Here is a 16,397-nt window from a genome sequence, read left to right on the forward strand (position 1 = left end):
CATCTGCATCATACATTAAAGTTAACGGTAAATCAGACAGTCTGCTAAAGTTTACGAAAACAATAAATCTACAAATACTTAACACGCTAGGCCAAAGCAAATCAATCTAGGCAATTAAATACCGATCTTAGATAAGAAATAAATGTGCAAGTTTCACCCTATGACAGTTTTCAGATAAAAAAAAAAAAGACGATTTTTAAGTTTGCTGAACATGTTGTGGCTAAAATTATGTGCATATTCAGGACTTGAACAAAATAACAATAAATACAGTAGATATAGGTTCGTAATGGAATGTCTTTATTGACTTTGTCTTGTGTAAAAAGCTCTCTTGAAATACCAGCGGGTTTAAGCAACTTTAAAGTAAGTGCTTTGGTACTTTTGTAGTTTACATATTTTTTTTTACTTAATTCGCCATTTATTATTTTATAATTTACATATGAAACAATAACCCGGATAAATCATTCCAGAAACATGATAGTGCTTACATTTTATAAGAGGATAACAAAATTAGAGAATTATATTTATTTAGATTGATATCCATGATGGAGCAAAGTTTCAACCACTTTTTTATGTCCCTTTTTATCATAAGATATTCGCGTCATTATTTATATAAAGAATGATGAGGATGACGATAAAAACGATGTCTGATGTCCAGTGGTAACTATTACAACATACATACACCCAGAATAACAACATGATTTATGTTATTAACACGTTTTGTACTAGACAAACTGAGTCAGATGTTTTGACGCATTTTTCAGCAGATACAAATAACTTTGTAAGAAGTTTAAGACGTGCCAAGACGCATTATTCTAACTTCAATCGTACCAGTATTCAAATGCTTTCATTACTTATAAACGAATGTTTTCTTAACCTTCATTATTTGTTTGATAAGAGCAATGTTACATGTAATATCATGGAAAAAACATTGTTTTTACGGAAAGCTGGAACAAGAAGCTAAGTCAACAGTGTTATATTCCGGACGTCAACACAAAAAAAACAGCATGCAAATATATATATGGGGGATAAGTATACCATTTTTTACACATCAGACTGTACTAGTTTTATCATAACTTTGGATACACCAAACAAGGTACTTTATATATGAGTACCAGGCAATGTACGCCCTCTATTTTATAGAACTAATTCATAACTATTTGTTTCATTTGTATTCATCTGTCAAATGTGCGTGTTCTGCAAGATTCAGCAGTTCTTACCCTTTCATTTGATACATGTATTTATATAACTTACCAAAAATTATTCTGCATATAATATAGTTTGATTTAAATACGTAAGAACTACTAATTTTTTTAAATACGTACTTCTTTCCTTTTTGAACGCGCCCAAAATGGTTGGTGTAACATCTTACGAAGTCTATTCAATTTTTTGGGCAAACTATTTCGCTCTGGCTGTTGCTAGTGGTCGTCTTACACGTGCAGTGTTGTGAGATACTTTTCGTTCCACGTTGAAGGTTTAATGTGACTTACAGCAATTACAGCGCTGTTCCTTTGCTTAATTTTTTAATGTGTTTTTTTTTAATGTGGTTATATATTCATTTTCTGTCACGGATTGATATCCAATATTCTTTTGTTTTTCTATGGAAAAAATGTTCCTTTACAAAAAAAAAATATTGGTAAATTCCAAACTTCGATTTTTTTTTAATAATGTAAATGATTTTTAATTTCAACAAGGAGGTTATTATGAGATATTCTAACCTAACTAAACGAAAAAGAGAATTGTAATATAAAATCTTACGATTCTAAAGTTTCTTCGAACAAGATCTGTTATCATATGCTAATTACCCATATCATATTTTAATGACCACATACTGTGGCCATCGTGATCATATAAACCCTAATAAATTATAAACATTCGAATGTAAAATTTCGCACGATAGATAATGACAAACAAACGACGGAAATTACATAATAAATCCACAGCGTGTATCTTAATATATTTGTCAGTACATGGATAACCCGAATAATCCAGTCGTTATATTACGATCACTTCGATCACTCCATTAACCATTTCATCGAGAAAAGTAGTGGATAGGGGCTCTGAATTATTCGATTTAGTACATGGAGGAAAGATATTCAAAGATTAGGAGCGACGATTCAATTTCCATTTGTGTATTGTATTTGTCGTGGTTGAAACGGCACCAGGAACATATCAGGATAGACAACAACAGTCTGTAAGTATCTAGTTTATGTCTTTATAAATATTAACATAGATATAATATAATAGATATAGGAAGATGTGGTGTGAGTGCCAATGAGACAACTCTCCATCCAAATAACAATTTAAAAAGTAAACCATTATAGGTTAAAGTACGGCCTTCAACACGGAGCCTTGGCTCACACCGAACAACAAGCTATAAAGGGCCCCAAAATTACTAGTGTAAAACCATTCAAATGGGAAAACCAACGGTCTAATCTATATAAACAAAATGAGAAACACGTATATATTACATAAACAAACGACAACTACTGTACATCAGATTCCTGACTTAGGACAGGTGCAAACATTTGCAGCGGGATTAAACGTTTTAATGGATCCAAACCTTATAAGCCTTTCATGCCTTCTGTTGACAAATTTTCTTAACTTTTATATGCACTATTTTAGTAGACCACCGATGTCCTTTTTGAACTAAAAGAACCTCTTTGAAAAGACACACCTCTCAAATGAATGCCTGAATGGTCATCAAATTTATACTTGTTATGGGCAGGCATTTTCGAATAATTTAAAAAAAAAATGTATTAATTCTGACTGCAAAATTAAGGAATTTTAAATGGTAAATAATATACATTGTATCTCGAGGGAAATGTACACACTTAGACAACGGTGAATTTTTATAAATATTATATAATGGTAAAAGTGTAGCATACACATGATATATATCATGTGTACTAACGATTAAACTCTGGAAGAAATATAGTCAAGCATGAATACAAATTAATGGGTCCTATTTGGAAATAATAAATTTTCTCAGAAAGGTATCTCTTTCTTCAGAGATTTATATGAAACGTTCATGTCTGTTGTGCAGTGATGTTTTTTTCTTTCTCCGACGCCTGTATGCGAGACATAGTAGGTATTGCAACCCAGCGGCACCGGCGACGATGGTGTACACTCTTTGTTTGAAGCATTATATTTCATAGGTTAGACAATCTAAATGTTTCATACGATATGTTACGAAATTTCCGTCTGTCATATATCAATGTCCCGGCAACCTCATTTTCATGGTTCAGTAACTGCTTGATACATTTTGTTTTGTTAAATAAAAAACTCACTTATTATGAGTAATATGATAACTATGTGTGGTATATGGGTTCCTAGCAACATTTACATGTTCGTCAGCTAGGTACATGTAGGGTGAACCTGACCTGGACCTTATTCCATAGATCATTTATCAAAGATAAAGTAACTTAAGCAAGACTGTATCTAGATACTATAACTAGTCAGTCATCTATATTTGCTGTATTGATTATTGAAACGATTGTAAGCTGTACATATCCACCCGATAGGTTCCGTCTGACCTTGGCCTCAATTTCATAGTTCATTGGCCGATGTATGGTGTTGTGGTTTGGTCTATTTCTCAGATGCCTTAAGCAGTAGGGTACCAATATAATGTGTATCATGTATGGAATCATTGTCAGCTGGAAATGTCCGTCTGACAGGTCTCAATTGACTTCGACCTCATTTTTATGGTTCATTGGACAATTGTTAGTTGTGTGGTTGGGTCAATTTTTTGGCATTATAAGCAATAGGTCAATAATATGTAGTGTATGGAACAACCATGACAACTGTGGTGTCATGTCTATTTGTCGGGGTAACATGACCTTAACCTAATTGTTTGATGATAAGATGTTGTATTAAGATCTGATTCTCAGGAACTATTAGCAACACCAGAACACACCCATAAAATCGCGGTCATATACAGCTTGTGAACTGGGATGATTTTTTGTATTAAAAAGATATTATGTATGGAGAATTTCATAAAAGTATTAAAAGCCCTCTCCCTTTTTTCAAAGTCTGATATTTGTTTCCTTTCTGTTAAATTCAATATTTTTTGTGTTTCTGGTCTCAGACCACAATTACTCTTCTCCTTTGCTACAATGCATCTTTTGGTAAAATTTGCACCGCTCCAAACATGTATTAATTGTAACTGCTTATATATAGACCATATTAGTCTAATAAAATATGCTTCTAGGACAATCCATTAGTGCTTTTTCTTATGAGGGCATTATTAACATGCCAATGGTAGGATATGAATCTTGTATATATGACTGACCGACTAAAGCTAATTTTAGGGGTGGTCGGAGGGGTCCTGATCCCGAAATCCCCGGCTTAAAAACACGAAATCCCGAGAGGCAGAATTTAAAGAAATTCATATCCCGAAATCGAAAAATATATTCCCGGATCCAGTAAGGGTCAATCCCAAAATCCCGAGGTTCCGAAAAAGTCCTGATTCCCTCTTATCCCTACCCTACTTTCTTTTTTGCCAACTCACTACTTTCAATTTCAACAATAAGTTTTATGCCCCATCTTTTGTCATTGTGTTTTCTAGTCTGCGAATCCGTGCGTGCGTTCGTTTGTTCGTCCTTCCGTCTGTCCCGCTGCAGGTTAAGGTTTTTGGTCGAGGCATGATGAATAATTTATCGTGGTGGAAGGAAGAGAAGCGACACACACAAAATGAGGTCTTCTCGTTTAATAGTATACATGACAACAATCATACATTGTAGTTGTGCATTGCTAATGTTAAGTATACGTGATATTTGTAGTAAAACCTCCATACTAAAGACTTTCAACATGATTTGAATGATAAGTAAGAAAAAGGCGAGACATTTGCACTCATATTTGGGTAATAAAATGTGTAAAATGTTGACAAAAGTACATGTACCTAAATTTCAATATATTTTTGTATCAGAGTGCCGAAGGAGCATCTTTAACATTTTGACAGGAAAATGGATATTTTGTTGAATGGGGGAATGTGTTGGGTACATTACTCATACTTTTGCCCGAGGAAGCTGCTGTTCTTTTTGAAACACGTCTTACTTGTTTTCTGGTATGTTGAATGGGGTAGGTAAAAGTATTGTCAACACAAGTCCTGTGTGTTGTTTAAAACTTAATGAACCCTGTTTTTTAATTGTAATGTGTGTCTTCAGTTCGCTGTCTCCTAGGCATGAACCATTCATCTGTTTTAAGACTCTATGATTGATTGATTGATTGATTGATCATGACTGGCTGAATGTCCAATGGCAAATATTACATGCATATTCAGGAAGTTGGGAACGATTCATGCCAATCCTGATAAAAAATAAAGAAATATGCCTGAAGAAAATTAATAACAGAGTTAGTTTTCCTGCATTTTAACTTCAAATATTTCTTGTAGAGTGAGAAAAATGTTATGCAACACCAGCAAAAAAGATTAGATTGTTATTCAGTCCTGACTTATACAGTGTTTCTGAATATGGAGATGAGGTATGTAATAATGAGTTTTTAATTTGATAGAGTGTTGACTTTTGACTGAGACTACTATAACACAGTGTGTTATAGTAGTCTCAGCTTTTGAATTGTAGAAGTTTAATGAGTTACTGCACGTTAATCCCTTTATTGTATAAAAATTCAACAACTGCTGTTCAAGTGTAGCTCGAATAATTCAAGCCCTTTCTGTGTCCGATTTTCTCCAACACGAGGTTAATGTAGCCTTCGTAGATCAGCGGAATATAACTGAATTATTCGGGTTAGTTCAAGTGCATAGCATAGCCATCTTTATCTTGCTGTATCCAGAGGCAATATATGTATATATATATATATAAGAAGATGTGGTATGGGTGCCAATGAGACAACTCTCCATCCAAGTCACAATTTATAAAAGTAAATCATCAAAGGTCAAAGTACGGACTTCAACACTGAGCAAGACGGTTATTAATGACAATTAAAAGAGTGAATAATATTATATAAACAAAATAGACACCATAAATAAAAGAAAGACAGACAGTTTCTTCATCAAATATAATAAATTTTGGTATGATAACTAAAAATGTTTGAAATTGTTTTGAATTTGTCGTTACTTCTTTCAGATCAGGCCTATCCAGAAGCAAGAAAAAGAACAATTCATAGCACGTTCATCTACAGAGAAAGACATGTTTAAAAAAACAGATTTATTTTCAATTTTAGAAAAACCTGTTGAACTTTTACTATTTCTTATCTGTTTATTTTACATTTATATGTTGATATTTTTTTTTTAAATTGCTGCACAGTTTTTCTATTCAGTCCCATATAACAAAAATAGTCAGATCGCAACTTCAAATAAAATACATTTTTATGAATGTTATATGTCATTAAATAGACATGAAAGATGGAAAATTATATAGGAACACATTTTTTATGACCTAAATGTATTGTCAAGGTAAATTTATTATGTGAACATATCAAATATTATAAAAAATACTGCTGGTTTAAAATAAAATTATTCTATGTAGCCTAATGTATTCATACAGATCAGTGTATTTTTTCCTAAACAAATTTTACATATTTTTATAACCAGAATAAATTTATTCTGTGTCTCAACCTTTTAAGTTAACACAACTACTGTACTACATTTTGTATCAAAATAGATTTATTTTATATATCATAATACTTTTAATCCACATTGAATGTAGAATAAATTTATTCTGTGTCGCCTCCTTAATATGATAACTGTACTTTCAGAATAAATTTATTTTATATATTATTATACAAGACAAAAATCACATTGAACATAGAATAAATTTATTCTGTGTCTCAACCTCACCATACAGATTACTTTACTTTCAAAATAAATTTATTTTATATATTATTATAATCATAAATGACATTAAATATAGAATAAATTTATTCTGTATCACAGCCTCAGCATACAGATTACTGGACTTTCAAAATAAATTTATTTTAAATATTGTTATAATCATAAATTTCATTAAATGTAGAATAAATTTATTCTATGATTTTCTCGAACTGATAATAGATATCAATGCTCTTTATAATAAATTTATTTTATAAATGATTATATACAGAAAGCACCATGCATTTAGAATAAATTTATTCTAAGTTGCATCATTTACGGAGAGTTGAATGAAAATGGACAGTAAAGTGTAGAATTCAGTATAAATTTATTTTGAAATGTATCAAATAAATACTAATAAAACATAATTGTCTTTGTTTTTCATGATTTTTTCTCAAATGCATGGGTTATAGAATAAATTTATTACGTTCTGGTCTTATTTTGGCCTCTAATTGCACTTGTCAGAAATTAGAGTGAAAATCTACAACTCAAAATCGAAAAAAAAAATAATTAAGAAGATCCCATCCCCGTTTGATTTTTTTAAGAAACTATGTGTTCAGATGATATATTTTTGTTGCTAAATGCATGATTTTTACGCAAATATAGGAAGAATCAACTTACTCTGTCATTTTCCAATTCAGTGAAATATACATGGTCATACATGCTCGGCATACATGTTCCTTTATCTGAACAAACAAATTGTTTTCAACTGTATTATTTATACCCCAACACTGACGAAATCATGTTTTGTTACATCTATTTCAACTTTGCCAAACAAATATTCAGGATATTTTAGTGACTTTTTGTCTCTTTTACCATACTACATCTTTAAGAAATGACTTCGGATTTTTAGCGCATTTCAAATTTGCGATTGCGCTGGTACACTAAAAAATTTTATTTTTAACTAGTGTACATGTTATACCTATTAATTTGATACTATTCTTCAAAATCTAAATGCACAATTATTTTATCAAATCCTGATGAAAGTATATGACGTATTAAGATCACTTTTGTCATCCGTACTCGTTCTTGGGTAAACTGGCCTACTGCCGTATTTGTTTGTTTAATATGACGCCAGCTTGAATGATGCTGCACTTGGAGGTAGGCGTGGTTGGAAGTCTGATATTATGAAGCTTGCTCAAATCGTCTTATAAGACTTATAATACATACTAATTTTTGGTTTCGGACACTTTAGAGTTTTTTTGCAGCAACGATCTACGTGTCAATATGAATTTTGTTTAATTTGTGATAGACCCGCCATCTATTGATGATTTCGTAAGTGTTAAAAGATAGTTTTTTTATGAACAAAGATAGATGATGAGAATTGTTGGAACCTGTAAGAGCATGAACTGCTGGTAAAAGTACATATATATTTATCAAAAAGAAACTATACAGACACAATAAACATCACCAACCATAATTCCCACTGGTTATGGAACTTGAAAACAGCATACAGTTGTTCCATGTCTAGAATACAACGAAGTGTCAGGTCATCGTTGACCCTCTGACATTACTCCCCGTATTTAGACTAAGAAGCCGGATGATATCATATTATAAGCCTGGTACCGGATTAAAAGGACACTATGATATCTGTATACCAGAGACTAAATGCTTTGAGGTAAACAACTATAGCTTATCGTATGGCCTAAAACAAGAAGCAATAGCCAACACTGTATAACAGGCTATAAAGGTTCTAAAACGATTTTAATTAGATACGTAAAAGCTTGATTCATGCTCAAAACTATTAACAAAAGCAAAAATCATTTGTTATCCATATTAATATCATATTGTGCGAAAAATCTACACGAAAATCTGTATTTTGGTGACATTAATCAATTTTTATTTAAAACCTGGTCTGTTACTGAGTCGGATGTATAAAACACGGTCTGTTAATTGTCTGTTAAGAGTTATGAATGGCAATAAAAATATAATTGTATTGTTATATAGGGTATTATCGGATCAAATGGTTAGGCCCAAGACGAGCGGCAAAATATACGGAAACAACACATGAACAATGAAACATAAAATATACGGAAACAACACATGAACAATGAAACATAAAATATACGGAAACAACACATGAACAATGAAACATAAAATTTACGAAAACAACACATGAACAATGAAACATAAAAATATACGGACACAACACATGAACAATGAAACATAAAATATACGGACACAACACATGAACAATGAAACATAAAAATATACGGAAACAACACATGAACAATGAAACATAAAATATACGAAAACAACACATGAACAATGAAACATAAAATATACGGACACAACACAGGAACAATGAAACATAAAATATACGGAAACAACACATGAACAATGAGCAATTTAAACAATGGAAATTAATAAAAAAAAAAAATGGTTTCTAAAAGTGTAATATTAAAGTAATATTTATTTCATCCAAGAATGGTTGCATATAAAATGTGGATTTTGTATAATTGTTACACTAACGCCAATTTATCATCTACATTGATAACAAGTATATTAATCAGAGATAAACGTCGTAATGCAACTAAACATAAGTAAGTAAAATATATTGGTATGCACGATCATACCATATAGGGAACATGTGTACTAATAATTATCAAAGGTACCAGGATTATAATTTAGTACGCCAGACGCGTGTTTCGTCTTCATAAGACTCATCAGTGACGCTCAGTCATATCAAAATATTTATAAAGCCAAACAAGTACTAAGTTTCAAGTTGTTTGATCTTCAACTTCATCAAAAACTACCTTGACCAAAAACTTTAACCTGAAACTCCCATTTTCATTTTCTATGTTCAATGGACCGTGAAATTGGGGTCAAAAAGTCTAATTTGGCTTTAAAGTTAGAAAGATCATATCATAAGCAACAAGTGTATTAAGTTTCAAGTTGAGTGGAATTCAGCTTCATCAACAACTACCTTGACCAAAAACTTAAACCTGAAGTGGGACGAATGGACGGACAGACTGATCACTATAGGGCGACCCGCCTAAGGCGGGGCCCTAATAATATAAATCTTTGCTCTAGGAGTTAACCATCTCTATACCAGAATCTTAACACTATTAATCTATGCTCTGAGGAGTTAACCACCTTTTCATCATAATCTTAACAATAACAATCTATGCTCTGAGGTGTTAACAATGTTTACACCATAATCCTAACAATATTAATCTATGCTCTACTTAGAACAATCTTTTCACCATAATCTTATAATTAGTCTATGCCCTGAGGTGTTAACCTCTTACATCATTATTATTATAACAATATTTATCTATGCTCTGCAGTTTTAACAATTTCTATACCATATTGATAACACTATTAATCTATGCTCTGAGGTGTACTCCATAGCTACAGGAAAATGTGGTATGAGTGCCAATGAGACAACTCTCCACCTAAAATAACAATTTATAAAAGTAAACCATAATAGGTCAAGGTACAGCCTTCAACACAGAGTCTTGGCTCACACCCGACAACAAACTATAAATGGGCCCCAAATTTCTAGTGTTAAACCATTGAATGGGAAAACCAACGGTCTAATCTATATAAAAAAAAACACTACAATCTTACCAACAATAGTCTTTGCTCTGAGGTGTTAAGCATGTCTACACCATAATCTTACCAATATTATAACATAATCTGAGGTGTCAACCATCTCTACACCATGATCCCAACAATTTCAATCTTTATTTTAAGGTGTTAACCAAATCTACACCAAAATCTTAACACTAAATATATTATGCTCTGAAGTGTAAACAACCTCTACACCATATAATCTTAACAATATCAACCTATGCTCTGGTGTGTTAACTGTTAACCATAACTTCATCATAATCATAACACCATTAATGTATGCTCTGAGGTGTTAACCATCCCTACACAATAAGCGTAACAGCATTTATGTCTGCTCTGAGGTGTTAACCATCCCTTCATCATAATCTTAACAACATTTATGTATGCTCTGAGGTGTAAACAATCTTTACACCATAATCTTAACAATATCATCCTATGCGCTGGGGTGTTAACCATAACTTCTGTAAATATTGTTTTACACTGACACCATGTGAAAGCAGGTCCTCTGAAACCATTTACAAGAAAGCTTTCATACTTTTAAGGATAGTTTGTCAGAATGTAGAACGGATAGTTTGTCAGAATGTAGAACGGATAGTTTGTCAGAATGTAGAACGGATAGTTTGTCAGAATGTAGAACGGATAGTTTGTCAGAATGTAGAAAACCAATATAACCCTTATTTAATTCTTGTGAAAATAAAGAGACAGTTGCAACACAGTGACAAAAGTCCTCCGTGACTATATGCTCATATGCACTCATACAAGAAGAGAGCAACCCAAATTTAGAGGAGGTAAATCGCATACAGCAAAACTAACTAAATTTAAAGTTTTTTCCCATGTTGTGTTGTAACACCACTGTCCAATATTAAAGGAGGGTGGAGTACTAGCAAAGATGATGAGCATCACCCCTTGACATTCTTTATGTGCCTGAACCAAGTCTGGAGCTAGTATTCAGTGATTGTCATTGGGTCATTTTTGTCATGTTTTTTTTTCATAAGGGTTCTTGTTCAAATTATTTCACATTTATCAAGTTGGGCCTTTTATACTGGACTGTATGGTATGTTTTTTCATTGTTGAAGGCCATAAAGGTGACCTATAAACTTATTAATCTTTATTATTTGACTTTTGGTGTGTAGTTGTCTCATTGGAAATCCTACCACATCTCTTATATACTTTCATAATTTTATATAAATCATGCTTTACAGCAGTACAATATGTACCACTTAAAAGAAGCTAAGATGGGACAGTGAGCCACCACTCAAATGAATGGAACAAGTATAAATATAATATTATATATTTATCTTGTTAATAGATGGCAGTCTACAAAGTCATGGGAAACAGTAGAAACAAGTACTGTGGATTCATATATTTTCGTGGGCATCAATTTTTCGTTGATTGCTGAAAACGTTGCATTTTCATTGATATTTGATTTCATGGTTTTGCTTATCTCTGTATACAAAGCCTATTGAAAATATGTTATTAGTTGAACATTAGAATTCGTGGTTAACCTCTACCCATGAAAATTGGTATCCAACGAATAATACTGTGGATTCATTATCATTCGTTGGATACCAATTTTCGTGGATTTCGTGGGAACAGTTGAACCACGAAATTAAATGTTCAAATGACAAAATTAATTTTCTTATGGCTTGTATGCAGACTTCGGCAAAACTACGAAATCAAATATCCACGAACATGCAAGTTTTCCTCAATCCACGAAAATTGGTACCCACGAAAAATAAATGAATCCACAGTAATGAATCCACAGTACATGTACATGTGTTCATCATGCTTCTTTGTGCCATGGAGAACTGTGAAATAAACAAAATAAGAAATAAAACTTGTATGATTCTTTAAAGTATTCATCCAGATTGTATTTTATGGGATTTTGTACAAAAAGTCTCCTTGTTCATCATAAATAGTTTTTCCTTTCTGATAAAACGATGTTTGACGTCTCCTTGATATTCTGCCTGGCAACATTTCCTCATTTGACTTGTTATAAGTTCTGTTAGTATAAGGAACTTTTTCAGTCACAACTTTCCCAAACGAATCTTGACTGTATTGTTCTGACTTTGGATTCCATTTTTGAAAACTTTTTTTAGCATGGTAATTGTCAGCAAATTTAATATTTTCTTTTTGCAAATTTTTTAACTCTGAATTAACAGGGTCAGATTTATTGCTCTGTTGTAAACCTTCACCTGCAAATTTATTTTTTGGCTTTATATCAAAGTTTAAATTGAACGAAGAGTCATCCTTTGATTGTTTATTAAATTTGTACTGACTCTCTTTGTATTCTGGTTGTGTATCAAAATTAAAATTTGAAAAACTATCATCAGTTTTTTGTTTTCTATACTTGTTCATTGTGTTAGTTTTTACGTTATTTTTTTCTTGAAATTCCTCAAACATATCTGCAGCCCTATTCTGTCTTGCTTGACTTATTTTATTATTTTTATTGACAAATGAATTATCTTTAGAATTGGATATCAACCTAGGCTTCTGTTCTTTCTTATAGGACTTTTTTTGATCTGACAAATTTGATTCAGTATTGCCACTTTGATTGACAACTTTCTCAACTGGTTCATTTTCTTGACCCTTTACTTCCATACTTTGTCTGTTTTCAGCATTGACTGGTTCAGGCAATAACACATATTTGTGATCTTGAATTTTGGTATCACCCTCCACCACTCTATCATAATACATTAACATGGATGTGAATGGTCCTATTTTTTTAGGCGGTTTCAATAAATTACTTTGTGCAGCTATTGTTCTTCTGGTCACTACTTTTGTCAGTGGCAGATCTTTAATCCCAGCAGCACTTCCAATTTTTAAGATTTTGTCTTCCAATTCCTCCCTTTCTTCACTATCTATTGTTTCAGTGTTGTCTGCTAACATTTTCTTTATATTATTAATATTCAAAATTGCTTTATCATCATGCTTCCTTATCTCCTTTTCATCTGAAGGAAGATATGTTGATTTTAAGATGCCAATGACTCCTTCTCTACTCACAGGGAAACTCTCAATGAGTTTTTCAACTGTCCACTCCTCTGGGTACTCCTGGTTTAGGTATCTCATTTGTTCTTTAGCTTGCCATGTTAATACATTTTTCTCTGGAGTCTTTTTAAAATATTTCCTTTCTATTATTTTTTTCTTCAGTTTATTCCTCTCCAATTTTTCTAATCTGTGGAATATAAAAATACTACAATTATATCATTTCTCTAACAAAAGATCATAAGCTTAAGCCTTGTGTAATATAATGGATGTTAAATTTTAATAATATCAAGAGAATTCTTAAATATGTCAATGAAACTGTTTTTCTATTTCTATTGCACCCCAATACATTAACTGCAAATGGAAATTAAACTCAAATGTATGTTTATATTGTTATGATTATTGTTTATTCATGTTGTTATTGTTTCTTGTCATATGCCACTGTCAAAAAGGATTCTTATCATATTTATAAACCATTTTTGTGATATACATGCATATATACACTTGCACACAAGCACTTCATTTTACAATTGTAAGAGCGTACTGTGATGGGCATGATGTACAAAATGTTTTTCATATTTGTACCTTTGACTTTGTAGTACAATTCACACTATTTGTTGCCCAGAAGCTACAAAATGCTTGTTTTGGTTCGTATTTATGAAACTGTTGGTACCATAACCAACAAAATCAATCCAAACCTTCCTTTTGTGGTATTGAACCTTCTTGTAAATTTTCATAGAGATGCATTAACTTAAACTAAAGTTGTTGCCTAGAAACCAATTGTGTCTTTAGACAACAATGACCAATATACAGCCAACGACTACATCACATCATTTTAAGAATCCCATAATATTTTTGGGGTCATATAAATAGTAAGCGATTGCGTGTGGGGTGTTTTACCAGTGGGGCCAGTTGTATTGTTTTCATACATCATAAAAACAATCATGTGTTTCACTGGAAAAGATCGTCAATTTCGCACGTCTTTACCTTATGATATCATCTACCAGAGAGAAGGCGCACCTGTAGCCCTGCTCTATTAAAAGTTTACAGCACATTCATAATCATCATTCCGTAGGGTTACATAGAAAAAATAATAGTTCAGTAAGTACCTTAATATCTTGATTCCCATACGACTGGTGGTGTGGGAGGGTGGCCATCTTATTCAGGGCATACAATACAGTTTTGATTCTGTATTTACAAGTTTGTTAAAACTTGCATAGGCTATTTTTTACCTGATTAAATCAAATATGTAATAAAAAATATACCTTCATGTGCTACTTTCTGAGTTAAATGAGGTAGAAATTTTATATATTTGCTCAAAATTCAGATTTGTGGCCGTTTTTTTCGAAAGAACGACATAACTTTTTTGTTATAAAAGATAAATACAAATTGTTTTTTGTTAAATAATCAGTAATTTCTGTATTATATAAGTATCCTAAAAAATTATGCATTATATATATATCAAATGTTCATGAATTGAGGAAAATACGTCATTTTTTGCTGCATGTTTATCAAAATTAAAAAAAAATCCTCTATTTACAGTTTTATACAATTTGGGTCACACAATCTTCCTGCAAAATGGAGCAAATTGCTGTTTTGAAAAATAGGGGTCCATGAACTCGTTTTCAAATTAAATTAGTTGGAATGATAAAAATCAGTTGAAAAATGCATCTTTTCCTACTATGTCACAGTTTGACGTCGCGAAAATAACATTTTACGTTAGCAACGTCATTACCTCCCCTGTAAATGTATCGTATGCCATTTAGAGTTTATAAATTTCCCAAATATTTTGTGCAGTAAATAAAACTTTTTCATACATTGGCTGATTATCAAATCTCCTGATCTGAGTTTCACAGTCCATCACATGTATGATTATGTGTTGGACATGATGATGCACAATGATGCATACATGTACATTTTTGTCACACAGTGTCAGATGAAAGTCACATGACAGATTGGTCTATCAGAACCGTATCACTGTAAATCACAGAACTGACCTATTACAAATGTATATACATTGTACATGTAACATACATATGTATGAGACTTTTCGGTTGGGAAAAAAAAACCCGGTATGTTGATTATATACCTGTATAGAGGGATAATCCTTCTTTAGAGGGATAAAATCATAAAATCATCCCTCTGTAGAGAAGTATTTTTGTTTGCACTAGATTTAAAGAAAATTAGGACAGAATGGCATTTTCTAGTTATATTGGCTATATAATCTCTAGCATTGTGTGCATCAACACATATGCACTTTACTATAAATTTGGTAACCAGTTTTCTGCTAAAGTGACAACACTTGCAATCTATTGTATACCTATCTGAACACCTGATCAACAACAAAAGGAAAAGTTGCAATTGACCTTTTAAATTTCAAGTTAAATATATAACAATAGAAATTTAATACCATACCCATAGCCAGGGGGGTTCGGACGTCCGAACCCCCCCCCCCCCCCCCCCCCCCCTTTTGAAAACAAATAAGCACTGTTAAAGTCAATGTTCTGTTCGAATTGTGACTGTTAAAGTCGAGTTTGTGAGTCCAACGAACCCCCCTTTGGAAATTCCTGGCTACAGGCCTGAATACCACATACATTGTAGAGGGTTTGTTCCCAACCTGGTAAATGTGGCACCCAAACTATACCTTTCCAAATCTCTCCTTATATCTGGATCCCTAAAATCTACATTGGTGATAAATTCTTCAAAATGTCTTCTGTCTGATCCTCCAACAAGATCATCAAGTGAGACATCATCTGAAGGGTCTTCATCATCAACATCCAAAAATTCTTTGAACTCTGTGGCTGAAAGACTTGGTCTTTTTGGGTGTCCTCTGTTTCTAAGATGTCTCACACTAAATGACAAAAAGGATGGTCTATAAATAACTGTCACTACAAACTTTGTTGCTTTGCAGAGTGTTTGTAAAGCCATTCTGAAATGACAGCATGTCAATGTTTATGTTTTACAATAAAGTGATAATTTAATGTAAATGATTTTTTTGTGTTTATTTATTGAG

General features: G+C 32.3%; 1 protein-coding gene across 1 annotated transcript; it reads right to left on the reverse strand.

Annotated features, from left to right (window-relative positions):
* Positions 1-12,245: 12,245 nt before the first annotated feature.
* Positions 12,246-16,342, reverse strand: LOC134715652 (uncharacterized). Its single transcript, XM_063577979.1, has 2 exons — positions 16,029-16,342; positions 12,246-13,574 (listed from the first exon to the last, which is right to left on the reverse strand). Exons 1-2 carry the CDS (start codon positions 16,310-16,312, stop codon positions 12,275-12,277), a joined length of 1,584 nt encoding a protein of 527 aa, XP_063434049.1. The 5' UTR covers positions 16,313-16,342; the 3' UTR covers positions 12,246-12,274.
* Positions 16,343-16,397: the final 55 nt, after the last annotated feature.

The sequence above is a fragment of the Mytilus trossulus genome, chromosome 4 (assembly GCF_036588685.1).
Source record: "Mytilus trossulus isolate FHL-02 chromosome 4, PNRI_Mtr1.1.1.hap1, whole genome shotgun sequence".
In the NCBI taxonomy this organism is placed as follows: Eukaryota; Metazoa; Mollusca; class Bivalvia; order Mytilida; family Mytilidae; genus Mytilus; species Mytilus trossulus.